The sequence below is a fragment of the Phocoena phocoena genome, chromosome 4, assembly GCF_963924675.1.
Source record: "Phocoena phocoena chromosome 4, mPhoPho1.1, whole genome shotgun sequence".
NCBI classification, from domain to species: domain Eukaryota; kingdom Metazoa; phylum Chordata; class Mammalia; order Artiodactyla; family Phocoenidae; genus Phocoena; species Phocoena phocoena.
This window is the reverse complement of record NC_089222.1, coordinates 138,844,877-138,859,346: the sequence shown is the minus strand read 5'-3', so window position 1 is coordinate 138,859,346 and position 14,470 is coordinate 138,844,877. Positions and strand designations below refer to the sequence as shown.

Genomic DNA, 14,470 nt, shown 5'->3' with positions numbered 1-14,470 from the left:
GAGGATGTCATGCAACTGCAACTCTCATACCTGTGGGGATGCAAAATGATAAAACTGTGGGAAACTGTTTGCTCTTTTCTTATGAAGGTAAACACACACACACCCTATAATCTGGTAATTCTACTTCTAAGTAGTGAACCCAGAGAAATGAAAATTTAAGTGTACAAAAGTTGATACAAGAATGTTCCCAGTAGCCTTATTCATAATAGTCCTAAACTGGAAACAACCCAAACATCCACTGACAGGTAAATATAAATACAGTATTTCCATTCAATGAAATACTATGAAGCAATAAGAGGGAGTAACTTCTGAGACACAATATGGATGAATCTCCAAAAACAATGTCTGTTAAGTGAAAGAAACAAAGTAACAAATACTATACAGATCCCATTTACATGAATTTTTCCTATGAATAGTCAAAACTAACCTATGATGACAGAAATCAGAAACTGAGGGTGAGATGAGAGAAAAGGATATAAGAGGTGGTGGAAGTACTTACTCTATGCCTTGTTTTAGGTAGTGGATATATACTGTTGTATTTAAAAGTTAAAAAGTTAGGACACTTGAAATACTCATCTTACTGTATATAAATTATACTTCAACAAAACAGTATCATTTATACTCTTAATTCTTCATCCCCCTTCCCCACCAAAGGAAAAAAATAGATAGTAGGTATGGATTTCGTTACTAGGAAGCTAAAATGGGCCCTTGAAACATAAAATGAGAAATTAAAAATAAAATCACTAAGGAAATAAAGCAAACAAATATACCCAATGATAGTGCATGCACACCTGTTTATACTTATGGTTAAAATCCCTAGTGCATTGTTACAATGTAACCATTTGGTTATGGATTTGATTTTTTTGTTGCTGAAAATTTATTTCTATTCAAAGAGAAGTAATTATCTTACACTTTAAAAAATAAAGTTTCTTAAGTCAGCTGCTTAATTGCAGCTAAAGAAAACCTCAAATAATCTATGGTTAATTAATATGTATTAAATGTGGGTCAAGATACTCACTTTCAATTTTAAAGGAAAAGATTTAACTACTCTTTTCTGAAATGTCCCCCCTAAACAATTTAAAATAATTATACCTGAATTTTGGAGAAATGATAGGTTACAACTCATTGTGACTTAACTGTGGTTTTATAAGGCAGAGATTAGGGAAATGGAATGAGATGAATGTTTCATTTAGAAAAAGGAAAAAAAACAGCAGCAGAAGAAGAAAAAAAAAACTTCAAAGTGGAAAAAGAAGTGGTAGCCTGTACTGCAGAGAGATAAAAACATAAAGAAGGCTTCACATCCTCCATGCTAATGAAAATCAACTGGTAGGAGCAACCTTGAATGCTGCAGAAGCTAAGGACTCCTAGGCTGTGTTTTGGTTCAATGGGAAAAGGGGCCATGACTGATAAAGGTATGTGGACAAAGGCAAAAGGATTCAGGATGTCTGCTTGGTATTTTCCATCCCTTCCTTATGGGGAGTAGGCATAATTTAGCTGCCAGATATTACAATGCCTGGAACTTCAGAGAATAAGGCAAAATGCAGTAAGTTACAAATCAGTTGTGAAAGATAGTTTTATATATATTATTTTTTTTAATATTCTTAAAAAGAAAACCCATTTGATATTAATAGTTAAGACTCCATAGCTGAAGGTGAATTACAGCACATAAGCGTCATCTTCAGTTCACTGGAAATGACACCTGGTGGCAGCATCGCTAAAACGCAAGGGCAAAATAAAAAGTGGAGCAAAAATAAAATCTAAGTGTTGAAAATGCAAAAACTACAATCACAAGGTGTCTGGTATATGTATCACATACAATCACAGATTTATAGATTATTTTCATCTTATACTAGAAACAAGCTAGATTACAAAACATATGATTATTTTCAGATATATAAAAGATGGAAATCAAGATGCAAAACTGTTATCATTTACTCTATTAATAAACTGACACAGTTTAGGTCTCTTAAAAAAGTTCTCAGATAAAAGAAAATTACTAAAACGTACCTAACGTGTTTAAAAACCTCACTTAAATTTTAAAGATTTTGGAGATGTGAAACTCCTGTTACCCAAGCTAGGAATCTGAAATCTATCAAAGGACCATTTAGTCAGTTCATATTCTTGTCACAAACTGCTTAAGTCAAGAATCCTTTTCTCTCATCTGAACTTAAAAAAAAAAAAAAAAAAGCCATTTACTGCAATTATGACTTCCACTGTTCACAGCTGCAGTATTGTTAACTGTGTGACTTCACTACGTACTCAAACTATGAGAAACAAAGGTCAAACTTACTAATTCTACTGTGGAAACAAGGCATGGTGATTTGATCAGCTACCTCAAAAGGCAGACATACAGTTTCAAAATGAAGCCTTAAAGAGCACTAAGCAAACACTGGTCCATACAGATAGTTCAGGTCAAACTCTATAAGCAACTTATGAAGAAAATATATACCTAAGTTATCAATGGAACTACTGTTAATAACTGACTTCAGCAACACTGATTTCAAGTAAATACAAAATGCGCTATATAAAGACAGCTCAGTAAAAGAAATAACATAGGCTCAAAAAAATTATTTCCCTATTTTACCCGTTTTCCATCTTTGGTCTTCTTTAAGTTCCAAGTGCCATCTGGCAACTTCTCAAAGAACTTTCTTGCTTTTGGTGCTTGGTCAAGAATATGAGCAGGTGGAATACCCAGAACTTCCACTATTTTATTCATCTGATCTACCTGTATTAAAAATAAAAACAAAACACCTGTAATTTCTACTGTAGGACACCCTATCTGTGTTCATCCATCCATTCATTCATTCATAAATTAGAAATAAATAAATCGAGCATCTCCTGTGTGCTGGGCACTCCTCGGGGCAGTAAGCATAGAATAATGAACAAAAGAGATAAAGTCCCTGCCCTCCTTGAGCCCCACACTCCACAGAGGGGAGGGCACACAATGAAGCAAACACGTACCTCCGTGGGATGGCAGGTGGTCATGGATACAATGGAGAGTAAGGAAATGACTGGAGGGAGTTTTAAAGTTTAAGTTTTGGGAGAATTTTAGTTAAATAATCACACACAGAGAAAAAAAAACCCAAAGGCTTAAAAGTGTGGACCCAATAAAAGTATTTTTTAAGTGCAGTTTGATTCACTCAAATACTGAGTCTACTATATGCTGGAATCCATGCCCACTAGAACACAGCAATAAACAAAACAAAAATCCCTGCCCCGGAGTTTGTGTTGTAGAGGAGGAGATCACCAAGAAGCAAATACATAATAAGCAAATACATACCAGGTGGCCACTAAGAACCATGGAGAAAATTAAAAGGGGATGGAGAGTGAGAAGGGCACTGCAACTTAAAATAGGGTGTCACGAAAGGCTTCCCCAGGAAGGTGACGTGAGAGCAAAAACATGAAGGCCGCAAGGGCAGGAGCAAGAGCACTCCAGGCACTGAGCAAAGAATGAACGTAAGGGCCCTGGTACAAGCCTGCGGTTCCTTCGTAGGGACCTGAGAGAGCTGTGTGTGCTGGGCCGGGAGACGGCGGGGGCGGGGCGGGGCAGGACAGCAGGGAGAGGTGGAGAGAGAACAGGAGGCAGAGGGAGTAAGGGATCTTCAAGCTACTCAAAAGGACTCTGGCTTTCACCATGAGTGAGATGGAAGCCACTGAAGTTTCAGATGCTCCTAATATTGTTTAAGCCCATGAAGAAGGTACTATTACCTTTATATTATTTATTATTAAAAGAAAACTAAAGACACACTTATGGCAGCTCTGCCAAAGAGTAGCTCACTGGCTAGAGTGAAGTGAATTAAAAGGAAGGAGGAAGGGACACGTTTCTGGCACTATTTATTGACAGTTGTATAACCCAGTTCAAGTCATGAAATTTCATTAATCTTTCTTTTCTCACGTATAAATGAATGGACTGATCACGATCTGCAATGGTTAACTTTTCTTTAAAAAACAAAACACAACAGGATCCCACAAGCAAATAGTTTTAAAACCAATGAAAGCCCATTCCTGACTGTAAGAGAGCTTGGCCTCCCTCTCCCTTGCCCTCCCTCCTCCCAGGCACTGCCTCTGACCTTCAAAAATCTTCTACGAACACAGAATAAACACCTGTGGACTCGCTCTGAAATTCTATAGTCCTAATTTACCCTGAATTATTCAGATCAAATATTCATCAACCCTACTAGTCATCATTCACTTTAATTTCAAATCATACTCTCAAAATTTACAGTCACGTTTACACTGTTTTTAGGGTGGTCCTCATTTCTTCATTATCATCTTTTTCTGTTCTTATACTTAAAATCTGTAAAATTTATACCAAAATACTTAACATTTTCTAATCTAATTTACTGCTCTCCTCCACTGGCAGATTGAAAGATCTCGCTTCCCGTCTCACAATTCTAAACTCACCGTTACATAATTGAAAAAAAAATTTAAATGGATAAAATAAGTTCAAAACTGACCTAACACTTGAATGATTAAAGTTGGTAAATAGACATCTTTTCCTAAAAACAACTTTCAGATTATACTGTCAGAGACTGAAAACAAAAACAGAATTTTTAAAGCGATCCATCATATACCTCATTGGCTCCACTGAACAGAGGTTCTCCAGTGTGCATTTCAACCAAAATACACCCAAGGGACCACATGTCGATAGCAAGGTCATAAGGCATTCCCAGTAGCACCTCTGGAGACCGATAAAAGCGACTCTGAATATATTGGTATATCTGAAATATATTTCAAAATAGTATTAATTCCAAAACAAGTTTTGTTTAACTGTGGTCAACAATGAATTAAGAACACAAGTCTAATATTAACAGCAAAAAATAACTGGGTTATTAGAGTTCCATTTACTGATTTCAACATTAGATTATGAATACCGTTTAAAGAACTAAACGTTTCAAGGGAGTGGTAAATCTGACTGTGAAATGAAAAAAAAAAAAAAAATATATATATATATATATATATATATAAAAATAATTCAAGCCCTTTCATTTAGTTCAATCCTAACCGGTAACCAAGATATATCTTAAACAATTATGCCTTATTAGAAGAAAATAGTATTGAGAACAATTTATCTCCCTATTAATTATTCTTTCCTGCTATGGCTGGTACTTGGTTTACCATTAATTTAACAGCTAAATTGTAGCTAAATTAACCTGAAAGACTTTTTTCAGGTTAATTCAAAGCATTAAGAAAGACTCAAACTCAGTACAATGTAATTGAAATTTCAGACATCTGTACTGTACTAGTCTCACAGATAAATCTAGAAACACTGCCACATAAAGATTCAATTGGGAGTCGTTTCTGACTAATCACTTCTCTACCCTATCTCCTCCATCTCATTCTAAGACTTCTTAGAAAAAGAAATCTTGAAATGGACCATTTTCGATGAAATAATCTGAGATGTCTTCAGAGACCAATTCATCTTCACCTGGCCATTTAAAATTTATATCTAGAAATACTACAAAAGCAAAGATAGCTTTACTTAAAAAAGGGAGAGAAACAAACAAAATCCTCCCACCCAAACTCCCTAACTTAACAATCAAACAAGGCAGCCAGCAGCATGGAGCCGCTTCTCACGAAAGCTTCTGTGACCTCCACAACTCCAGCCAAATCTGAGAACCATCCCATGCCTCCACTAGCAGGTCAGCTCAACCTTAAGGCCTGTTCAGAGTGAAGAAAGCCTAACTGAAAGGGACCAGGAAGAAGTATTACATTTCCAAGTTTTTATAAGCCAATGGCATCGTGAAGCCCCAAAGACTCCCTACTACTGAGACTTATTTCCCAGCTTAGGAAAGGAAGTTTGTCACCTACCTATCCAGCTGCTTAAAGCAGTAGTTGGGTTATCTATAAGCCTGTGTGTGCCAGGATCGCCTGAGAAACTTTTTTTGAAACATACTTGCCCTGCCACCTTCTAACACTGAGCCAGCAGACCTAGAATAGGGCCACTGCATGTCTGTTTTGGAAATGACTTCCCATGGGATTCTGATACACTCACATAGTTAAAAAACTCACTGAGCTAGAGGTATAGCTGTTTCACTTTGGCTGGAGAGAGATAGTAGTGCTTGATATCAGGGCGGCATATATGATTTGGTTTAAATAGGAAAAAATTTTACAAGTCTAAAATCTATTCAAATGACTCTCAAGATGGGCACATATTTTCCATTTACAATATACTTGATCCCTATTAACAACTATGAGCATCTTTTGATTTTCAGAGGCATCCGAAACTGCAAACTTTGCTTCCTATTCCTTCCATTTTTAAAAAGTATTTCAATGTAGCATTGCTACATAAGATAATTTTCAGAAAATAACAAAAAGACAATCTTGTTAACTGACCATAAACCTTCATGATTAAATTAACCTACTGTATTTAAAAGCTGGAATAAAGTTGGATAGGAAATTTCACTAATTTGGAAAAACAAGAAATGGAAAGCCAATATGAAACAGGAATATCTCCATGTTAGTTTTTACCTTTTTTTTTTTTTTAAGAAATGCAGTTTCAATACTTAAAAGTAAATAGGAACAACATTTTAAATGAATAAAGTATTATCAAATGGTGACCCTAGTTGGTTTCAAGAAGAGAACATCCTATAACTTCTATTTTATATGCAAAACACTGTTAGAGTAGCTTTCGTAATGCTAGAAAGATCTGTAGGAAAAATTTGCTTTCCTAAAATCAGCTAAACCTAAATCTACTTACTGCTATGGATATGTCTGTTTTTAGCACTCTAAAGAAAACTAGTTCGGCGTCATAATTTATAAAACAAAAAAAAAGATTTAAACTTATTTATCAAAACAATTATGTCTATCAACCTAGTAATTTACACTGTATCACTGTGTGTAATGTAAAATTACCTGCATTTTTTTTTACCCATCAGCTTTTGAGGAAAAACATTTATCTCGACCTATATTTAGAGAAATATTTTACAGCAAGGAGTCAATGTTCTATTATTGGAATTTCCCCAAATTTATACTAAAGACCTCTATTTGGGAAATATAGTTACAACAAATCACCTAATATTTAATATATCCATCCCCTCTTTTCTCTTAGACTTTTAGTATACACATAATTTTTTAAGTTAAACTTTAAAAAACGAATACCTTCTAATTCAAAGTTTACTATTGGCATTTTAAAAGGTATTTCCCAAAATAGGTATCAACACAAGGTGATTCAAGTGCTGCATTTTAAAGAGAACCATCCTGTAATTACCTCCAAATTGTATACAGATTAATAACATTTCAAGTATCTACTTACACTCTTTTAACCTAATTCTAATTTTAATTCACAAGTCCTAATTTTAATTCACAAGTCCTGAAATATACTTACCCTCTGCCCCAACTGACAAGAACTGCCAAAGTCAACAATCTTGATTGCACTGCGTTTGGGGTTACAAAGAAGGATATTCTCAGGTTTTAGGTCACAGTGAATGATACTAAGTTCTGGAGTCGCAAGGAAAAGCAGTGCAGTGCACATTTGCTGTGCAAACTTTCGTGTTAGGTTCAAAGAGACACCTCGAAAATTGGTGTTCCTCAACAAGTCATAGAGGTTGTAGGACAGCATTTCAAAAACTAAACAGAGGTGGTTTCGAAACATAAAGTGGCGTTTTAAATGCACTGAAAGAGAAAAAAGTTTCATTTTAAATTATACATACCAATAAAATGAGAATAACATGCACATGAACTCTCCAACAATCTGTCACATGACAATGTCAAATGCAGAGTGAAAATCAAGTTAAAATCCGGAGATCAGCGTTCTGCACTAAACAGCACACTCTTCAATCAGTTAAGAGTATCTAAATTGTTCATCTGCTGAATTAACATATTCGTGCATAGAGTCTGCCAATATGCAATATAATGCAAGAAGTACCACCAAGATGCCTTGCTTAAAAAAATAAGTCAGGTATGAAAACGCAAGTAGCAAACTGACAAAGAGTACTGAGAATACTTTGATAATTTTAACGTCACTGGTAAGAGAAAACACGTTGTACTCCCTGAAAGCCCTACCTCACAACTTCATCTAAGCTCCATCCGCTGGGATGTCCAGCTTGTGACGATGCTGTACTTGGCAGCCCTCTCTGGGAAGGCTTTGATACACACACACAATCTGCTTTGCTGAGCCTTAGATTTCACTAGTAATGTTCTGAAACAATTGTCAAAGGAAGACAGATTTTTTTTTCTTTTGGGCAAATACAGCAAAGGCTCGAAAATCACATTGTAAGGTACTAGAGTTCATAATCAAGGCATCTGATTATGTTCATCAAACTGGTACATGGGACATCCTGTCCAAGACTGAAGGTTTGGGAAAACTTCAAAATAAAGCTCAATCACAAGAAATTGTGAGTAGGCTTATGAATGGGGAAAGTCTAATAGAATACATTACTTGGTATCACTACTGATCCTCTAAAAAGGCTTAATAGTCGCCAAACTGTTTCGAAAAGTTGTGCTTTACGTATTAACACTACTGACTTCACATCAGATGAAGTCATTCAATAAAGAACTGCCCTTCAGTATAAAAATTCTTACACACACCAAACTGAGCACCTATAACTCAACTGGAACGACATAAAACAACCATTTGTCAAGGCTACCTTCATTTTGGTCTTTTAGTATCATTTAAAACAGAGGTTTCTCTACAGAGTTATCTGGAATAACTAGGACAGTATTCAATGTCTGGTCCCTGAGAAAAGGGATACATTGTGTTGTCCTGGTAGGAGCCCTGAACTGTCTCCCTGGAAGCAGTGCATGTCAATATAGCTTTTAGATCATTCCTGATACACGTGATCTAAAATTACGATAAATAAATAATACTACATGGCTCTATAGGAGTCCATAGTACAACTCAACTCTCACCAACAGTTACGTAAGAATGTATAACATCTGCTCTTAATCACTGAGTTCATAGGTTTAAAATTAAGAACATAGCTCCATGTGACATAAGACACCCCAGAGACATGGTCCAAACAAGAGTTCTGACCTGGTTAAGCAGCAGCCGCAAAAGGAATGCAAAAGGTAACTGATGTCAGAATTCAAACGTGATTATGACAATCCCTCTAAGAAGCTGTGATTAGAATGTTCTTCCAAAGGAAGATCAATCCACTCAATTCCACTAATTCATCATTCATTTACTAAGTATCTATAATGTGCTGAGCACTAAAGACACTGTCAAAGAAAGCTCAAACACAAGTATATACATTCAGTTTTTTTAAACTGAACTCTGGGGAGAACAGATGGTTGGCAAGACTTTGCTCTACACTTAAACTGAATGTTCTTTTAACTAGACCGTGGCAGGTACCAAATAATCCAGATAAGAAATTATGCTATGTGGTAAAAAAAAGTAAGAGTTTTTAGAAGTTCAAAGACTTAAAAGACTATACAACTCATGAGACTAAATTATATTGATCAAATCACTTCAAAATTAAGTTATTTACGTTATAAAAGAGCAATACAACTTCCAGACACCTTAAATTTAATGTACCAACTCTACTGCCATGGCTGTGTCTAAATCTAAAGTTCTTTTTGCTTGTTTTCCAATATAGAAACTCAGTTTCTTAAGACACTGTGCATGAATTCACCTTCTTCCTAAATAAGAACCTTTAAAAACAAAAAAAACTCATCCAAAAGAATATCTGTAATAACTGATGCAATTAATCATTAAAGTCAGTTTATCAGAAACAAAAATGACAGCCATTATTATAACATAACCAAGTAGCTAACATTGCGTGTTTTCTTTCAACAAGGCAGAAATAAATTGTTGTAGTAATGCTATCAACGTTTTCTCTACTACTTAAGCAAAAATTCAAAATAAAACAAGAGTGAGAAAGAAGAAAAAGGGAGGTATGTTTAGAGACTGTAAGTCAAGCATCCTTAGAATGTCCTTCTTGGCCTCCTAAGCCCCTTGAATGGAAATGTGCTCACCTTACACTAAGTTGTAACTGAAAGTAAACAGCAAACATGCAGTAAGTGTGAAAAGACTTGAAATACAAATGTTATTACTGTGGGTTATATCAGATATCTACAGAGAAGGCACTAAGGAAGAAAAATTAATAGTATAAGCTCATTTTATTGCAACAATGAGGAATGAAGGGTGTTTCATAAATGAAATTTAATATGAATATGTGAACCTTACACCTTTAAACATCAATTTTTTTTGTTTCTGTTATTTTGAGGGGACTAAAGAACCATAATGCCCTCCCCTCATTTTTTTTTTAAATAAATTTATTTATTTTTGGCTGTGTTAGGTTCTTCGTTGCTGCGCGCCAGATTTTTCTCTAGTTGTGGAGAGGAGGGGCCACCCTTTGTTGCGATGCACGGGCTTCTCATTACCGTGGCTTCTCTTGCTGCGGAGCACGGGCCCTAGGCACACATGCTTCAGCAGTTGCAGCATGCGGGCTCAGGAGCTGTGACTCACGGGCTCTAGAGCACAGGCTCAGTAGTTGTGGCGCACGGGCTTAGTTGCTCCACGGCATGTGGGATCTTCCCGGACCAGGGCTTGAACCCGGGTCCCCTGCATCGGCAGGCGGACTCTCAACCACTGTGCCATCAGGGAAGCCCTCTCCTCATTTCTTAAAAAGGAGTTTGCTAATAAAACTTAACCTCATATGTTTTTCAGGTAAAGTCAGCATTTCTGAAGGTGAGCTGCTAATACATGCCTATAAAAAGTCTGTAGTTAGTTGATCCTAAGGTCTCTATCCTGAAATTGACATCATGTTGTTTTTAGAGTTGGCAGCAATTTGTTTCTTGGTGGCACATAAAATTATGGTGTCTTAGATCTGATTAAGAATAGTATTAAAGGCTTCCCTGGTGGCGCAGTGGTTAAGAATCCGCCTGCCAATGCAGGGGACACGGGTTCGAGCCCTGGTCCGGGAAGATCCCACATGCCGCGGGGCAACTGGGCCCGTGAGCCACAACTACTGAGCCTGCGCGTCTGGAGCCTGCGCTCCACAACGAGAGGCCGCGACAGTGAGAGGCCCGCGCACCGCGATGAAGAGTGGGCCCTGCTCGCTGCAACTAGCGAAAGCCCTCGCATAGAAACGAAGACCCAACACAGCCAAAAATAAATAAATAAATAAATGTTTAAAAAAAAAAAAAAAAAAGAATAGTATTAAAGAGTGTATAATCAGAAGATGTTTTATCCATATATCAATTGGCCCTAGCCTTAACTATTTTCATAATCCTTCTGTCTCCTCTTTTTGTATTCAGAAGAAACACCATACGACGATGAAATAAACACAAGCTCTGGAGTCAGGCGGAGGTAGGTTCAGACCCTAGCTCCAAGAGCCCTGGGACCTTGGGTATGTTACTCTTTGTACAAACTACCTGTAATATAAGGATTTACCACCTTCCTTTCAGGACTGCTATGATTACAGATGATGGAAGAAAACCACAAGGAATATGGTAGGAGTTCAAGAAATGTTGGCTATTATTTCTTGAGGAAGAACCTGAGATCTTGGCTCAGACATTCCAAAAATGGTTCTGTAACCATTAACAACATATTAGCTCACTTCTAATTTCTGAGCTATATTAGAAATGGTTAAAGTTAACACAAAGTGGACTCTCTATATAAACATGCACCATTAAAGCAAACAAATGACACTTGTAAGTTTGAAAAACAAAAAAAAACCAACAAAAAACAAAAAGACACTATTCTCATTTGTTTTTATACAATATACCACCTAGAATGCATGTCACCAAAGATGTAAAATATTACTGCCAGATCAAGTAACGTGTATAAACCTATGCCCTCCAACAGAAATAACTGAATTTTTACCCAATCACTTTAAGATAAAATCAACATATATTCATACAAAAATAACTCAAATTTGTGGTCTGGGTTAGGGCACACTGCTTTCTTTGCCTGTCTGTTTGTTTACCTATGTAGTATTTCATTTCAGTGTCATGTTTGTTCATGAGCTCAAGAAGTCGCACTTCTATCTGGGCTTGATTCAGAAAAGCCTTCTTGTTCTTTATTATTTTAATGGCGACCCATTCTTGCTCCACACGATCATACGCCTTTACAACCTAAAAGAGAAAAAAGACAGATGATATCTATTTCATTAATGAACAATTTAACAACAGTTTACAGTTCAGCTTAATTGTACATTTATCTAATTCCCCTTTTTCTGACTTTCCTAATTAAAAGAGATCCTATTCGTTTCCATTCAACAGCATCCATTTACTACTTTATTGTCACTTTAAGTCATTTTTCAAATGGATTTCTTCTGCATCCTTACAGTATTTCTAAACATCCACAAAATAGATAACTTTCTTAAAATCAGATTAACTATTTTCCTCCTTCAGAAATAAATTATGAATCTTGACAAGTGCTTTGGGGTTTTTTACCTTTCTTACTAAATAACATTATAAAACAATTCTTCTAACTATTCTTTTAGTAAGAGAAAAACCTGGTTTAAATCCCAAGCATATGTGTGAGATACTTAAAAGGTTCTAAGTCATCTGAAAAATGTAGATAACTTTCTAAATGTGACTTAGATTTTCACAGATAAAAACTTAGGCATATACCAGAAGAATTCGTTTACAGTTATTCAATTAAAAAAATACCAAAAACAAATAACCAGGAAAAAAGTTTTAAAATGCCATAATTAGGGGATTTTGAGTTTTAAAATGAGAAGGAAACTGAAACATTCATGTGCAAATCACCATGCACACCTCTCAATTAAAATTTTACTCATTTAAAACAAGTTTCACACTATTAATAAATTTATACAAAAATTAGGAAATACACAGATAAAACTATATCTCTACAAATCAGAAACTGCTATAAGTGATTAAATATTATATTTATAATATTACAAATAGTCTGAATAGATAATAGTTTTAGATACATCTTCTAGCATATTCAGAAAGTACAGAGATGCAGGTAGAACTCCAAGTGATTCCAATGTGTTGGCTGAGTACCACTGGATTAGAGGAAGAGAATGGAACGCATGGTCCAAGATCACATCAGTCAAGGTTACTGTCAATCATAGATCATAAATCGTTCAGCTGAAATCAAACTTGGAATGAAATGTGCAGTATCTCTGGTTTCACCCAATTCTAAAAAGTACTACCTATTGTCTTTTAAATCAGAGGCGACCCATGTAAACATCTGACCAAGTGCTTCTGATATTCTTCTGTTTCACTGACCATATTGACTGTACCAAGAGTTGCAGTTCAGTGCCCAGATCCTAACGGTCTCCAGGACAAAGGCCACTAACATGGACTCAACTATTTACTGACCTAGCAAATAGTTAACTTGCTCAATGCTAAAGCAATGATTTGCAACCCTGAATATCACACATTCAGTAGGGTATTTTCAAAAATACCCATGCCCAGAATCCAGTCACAGAGATTCTGATTTAATTGCTTGGAGCCTAAGTATCCATCCTCCCCTCCCCACCCCACCCCACCCCCAATCCCCAAAGCTCCCTGGAAACTTTCAAAGTGCAATCAGGATTGATGACCACTGGCTTAAGAAATGAAGGAGCTGCTTCTTTGACAAAGACAAGGCAGAGGATTTGGAGGATGGCTTTGACAAGGCAGAGGATTTAGAGGATGTCTGACCAAGTCGGTAAGGAAGACTTTATCTGGTGAGTGACAGGTCCTGACCCTGAATACACCTCAGCCTAGGAGAAAGGCATCAGTCAGTCTGATCTGGTAAAATGGATTTTGATGTCAAATAGGCCTATGTTTTCACAGGTTTACTATGCTGACTTGCTCTTAGGAATCAGAGTATGAGAAAATTAAAGGGGAGGGGGAAAGATCACGGTGAGCTCAAAGACTGAGTATTTAAGGAAAACTAATTTTAGAGAACAGGCCGTACAGCCACAGTTTTCATGGTGGACATCACAGAAGTTTGAAAAGTGTCCTGTTGAGAGCAACTGCCTAAACGCTGGTGTAATTCTGAAGGTGGACATGACAATCACTCTATCCAGGGTGTTCACGGCCTTACTTAAAAGGTAGAGGCCTCAGAAATGCCTTTCCTTAAAAAGCTCTCAAAGAGAAGCAGAAGCTGCTTCTGACAAAAAGTAATCCTTTCTTAAAGAGGGACTCCCCACACACTGAGAATCCCCTGACTCAGGAGAAAAAGAGGTTACAAATCAAGGGGAAAGGCCCTGAATTACGTATAATTACAAAAATTCTGTGAAATCATGGACAGGGGCAAATGTATTATACATGGGACACCAGGGCCTGGTAGAGCCACACCAGAGTCAGGGGTCTTCTAAGAAGCTTGTTCATATTTCCCTATAGGTTTAATAGCTTGATCTGTCTGGGTCTAGAGCTGTAGCTGCTACTGGCCTGTAGTATACTTTTTGTCCTAAGCATGATTAGACTGACACATGATGAATTTTTCCTCACAGGTTGAAAAGAGGCATGCTTTGCTTTCACTCAGGGCAGGAACAGGTAAGTAAGAGTGTATGCAGGTTCCACAGTTTTAGACAAACCAAAAACAACCTCCAAAATCCAAAGTATT

The 14,470-nt window shown here is 36.5% G+C and overlaps 1 protein-coding gene across 4 annotated transcripts in view; it reads right to left on the bottom strand.

Moving 5' to 3' along the window:
- The window catches only part of DYRK1A (dual specificity tyrosine phosphorylation regulated kinase 1A), a 93,800-nt gene that overhangs the window by 16,515 nt on the left and 62,815 nt on the right, over positions 1-14,470 (bottom strand). For all 4 annotated transcript variants that reach the window (XM_065876012.1, XM_065876014.1, XM_065876015.1 and 1 more), the window contains 4 exons: positions 11,871-12,018; positions 7,328-7,614; positions 4,575-4,721; positions 2,585-2,725 (listed from right to left, as the gene is read on the bottom strand). In XM_065876012.1, coding sequence (XP_065732084.1) covers positions 2,585-2,725; positions 4,575-4,721; positions 7,328-7,614; positions 11,871-12,018 — 723 coding nt within the window. The remainder of the gene's footprint in view (positions 1-2,584; positions 2,726-4,574; positions 4,722-7,327; positions 7,615-11,870; positions 12,019-14,470) is intronic.